The sequence below is a fragment of the Octopus bimaculoides genome, chromosome 20 (genome assembly GCF_001194135.2).
Source record: "Octopus bimaculoides isolate UCB-OBI-ISO-001 chromosome 20, ASM119413v2, whole genome shotgun sequence".
NCBI lineage: Eukaryota > Metazoa > Mollusca > Cephalopoda > Octopoda > Octopodidae > Octopus > Octopus bimaculoides.
Window position 1 is genome coordinate 8,693,714 of NC_069000.1, and position 3,419 is coordinate 8,697,132.

Consider the following 3,419-nt stretch of genomic DNA (forward strand, 5'->3'; position numbering starts at 1 on the left):
ACTCCGTCGCCGTATCTGTTGATACGTTGTGTGGCATTAATCATCATACATACACAGGTGTAGTTTCGTCTTACTTCCGATTGCGTTTGCTTCGTTCGTCCATTCTTGTTCCTGCCTGTCTGTGTGCCTGCTTCTTCCTGTTTTCTGCCAGTATCTGCAATACTCACACAGACACATATTCATACACACTCGTACACATTATTCGAGGAACTACTTTTACTTGTCAAGTCAACGAACGTCACGTGAACACCGACGAATTTCTTTTAACCTTCACTCAGAGAACACTCTGGCCTCACCGACATTTCACAGAGCTGCTGTAAAGTTGAAGAAGAAAAAGAGGAAAAAAAGGTATGGCTAGCTGCCCATCACCAACGTCCCCGACATCATCATCACCGCCAATAGCAGCATCAGATGCCAACCTGACACACAAGACCAGAGTCGTTTGCCTGGCGGACGAAGAGGACGCAGTTTCGAAGCACCGTCTTGATGCGTTGCCGTCACAGAATGCCATCGCTGGATGCCAGCCACGGGTTCGCGCCCCTCTATCGACTATAAACTACGACAGGTCAGAGTCAAAGATCGCGGAGACTACTTCTACAGCCAGACGTGAGTTGAATGTTGATTGTAGTCGCCACGATAATACTAGTAGTAGCAGCAACACCAGTAGTAGTCGTTATTGCAACAATATGAACAACAGCGCCAGTAATAACAATAATATTAATGGTGGTGGTGGTGGTGGTGGCGGCAATGATAATATTTGTAGTAGTGGTAGTGGTAGTAGTAGTAGTAGTAGTAATGGTAGAAATATTAGCAGTGTTAATGTTGCTGTCGCTGATGAATGCAGTAATAGCAGAGAAGAGATTGAGGTTTCGAGCTCAACTTTACCCGCTTCGCCATCGGTTGTTGTTGTTGTTGTCGACGAGAGAATATCAACAACAAACAGACGAGCGTTAACAGCATCAACAACAACAACCACAACAACGACGACAGCAGTTGCAGCAGCAACAACGACAGTAGCCTCAACAACAACAACAGCAGCAGCTCCATTACCAACAACAACATCGACAACAGTGGTAGCAGCAAATGAAGATAACCCAATGACGACGACGTTGGCGGCGACGACGATGACTACTACAATAGCGACTAGTTCGAGCCCATCTCGCCGTGTTAGCCCAGTTCCTTCGCTCGATCTACGAAGCCACCACGAAGATACGGTCACGCGTCGTCCACCTTCCCAGAGCGACACGAGTGCCACACCGACCACAACTCCGACGGCGGCGATAATGAGGACGCCACCGTCGCCTCGCTCGACAGTGATTCTGCCTCTGCCCAGGGTGACCGTTACCTCGCCCTCGGATCTCTGCCCGCCAAACCCCACGTCGACCGTGCAGATAGAGTCTCAGAGTCAACAGACACCGCCCTCGCCTACGCTGCCACAACATCCCAGGTCCGTGGTCATCGTTCCATTTCCTACGACCCTTTCGACGGCTACCCAGCTCAGCCTCAACACGATGGAACCACCGCCGCCGCTGCCTATGGACACGTCTGCCTTGCCACCGCCGCCTCCCTACGAAGGGTTCATCAAGGATGACGACGGCGACGGTGGGAACAATAGCGTCAACGGAATCCGCCGCACGCCCGATGGCTACGGGCTCGCTCACCTGGATAATTTACCGTCCTACGCCGTAGCCACCGACCTGCCCACCTATGAAGAGGCCGAAATAGCCAAAGCTAATGAAATGCGTGAGAATCGAGACCGGACACACGGTACCAACGGCGCGCAGGTGCCACCTACGGGCCAACAGCAACAACAACAGCAGCAGCACATGAATTACCCCGAAGACGAAAGAGTTCCGAGTTATGATCCCTATCACCTGACCGGGGTGTCTCTCGGCACCGACTGGATCTTCCTCTGTACGTTTGCCATCTCATTCTTGTTTAACTGGCTCGGCTTCCTCATCTCCCTGTGTATCACCAACACGGTAGCTGGTCGTTGTGGTGCTCTGTCCGGTCTTGGTTTGTCACTGGTCAAGTGGGTGGTGATAATGAAACACAACACGATGGCCCAGGGCTTCATGCAAGGTGATTCCTGGGTCTGGTGGATCCTCATGATCTGTGGTTTTCTCCTGTTCCTCAGAGGATGTATTCAATACGTCAACATGAAATATGAATGGAGAAGGATTTTCGTCCGACTTCAACAAATGTATTTTTCCTGAATAACCTTCACCTCGCCCTCGTCCCAAAAATTCAAAATAGAAGGGAAAAAAATCATTTATATATATATATATATATATATTGTCGTCTGGGGAGAGTCATACTGCTTTAATATCTAACACACTCGCTGGTTCAGTTTCCACTCATTTATTATTTATATTTTTTTCGCTGCTTATGCAACTATCCATTGACAAGGTTGCAAAAGCAACGAAAATCTTGGAAAGGTAAAAATATAAATAATAGACGGGTGGAAATTGAACCGGTGAGTGCGTTAGATATTAAGGCGGTATGACTTTCTTCCCAGACACAACAGATTTTGTTTCAACTCACGAATTCACATCAAGAATCTCGCAAACCAGATACAAAAAAGAAATTATATATATATATATAACACAAGAACATTTTGGGGACAGCAGACTGTAACACAAACAATACTGATTGATTCATTAATTAATTATCAAGCTGTGGGGTAATAATAATTTATTTCATTTGTTTACCTTCGTTGTTTAATTTTTTTTTTTTTAAATATTTTTGTTTTGACATTGTTGATTGGAACAAAGAAGAAACAACAGCACACATTAACCTTTCACCTTTCTACAATTGAATTTTGCACTACTTAATACTGTGTTCTAACATGATTATCAAATTATTATTATTATTATTATTATTATTATTATTATTATTATTATTATTATTATTGTTGTTGTTGTTGTTGTTATTCGCGTACTTGGGATTTGATATAATTCAACTATACCTTTCCCCCCGCCTCACCCGAAATTTGAGTTTTTGTGTCTGTTAGAAAAATCATCAACAACAACAACAACAAACCAAACAAAACAATATTATCAATCGTTAGGGCGTCGAACAAAATGCCTTGTGGTGTTTAGTTACGGTTATTTACGCTCTGAGTTCAAATTTTACCTAGTCGACTTTTGACTTTTGACTTTCATCCTTTCCGGGGGTCAAGGAAATAAGTATCAAGTCAAGTGCTGGGGGTCGACAGTGTCGACTAACACTCCCTTCTCTGAAAAACTACTGGCCCTGCGCCAAAATTTTAAACCATTATTATTATTATTATTATTATTATTATTATTATTATCATATACGAGATACGGTAGTGTGTTGGACTTAATGCTTGTTTTTTGTCATTCTTTTTGTCTCTGTGCATTCTCAGTTTAAAACGAGAAAAAAAAAAGAACTGAGGC

At 44.2% G+C, this 3,419-nt stretch overlaps 1 protein-coding gene across 1 annotated transcript; it reads left to right on the forward strand.

Moving 5' to 3' along the window:
• Positions 1 to 2,710, forward strand: LOC106877578 (serine-rich adhesin for platelets). Its single transcript, XM_014926516.2, has one exon. It carries the CDS (start codon positions 351 to 353, stop codon positions 2,214 to 2,216), a length of 1,866 nt encoding a protein of 621 aa, XP_014782002.2. The 5' UTR covers positions 1 to 350; the 3' UTR covers positions 2,217 to 2,710.
• The last annotated feature ends 709 nt before the right edge of the window (positions 2,711 to 3,419 follow it).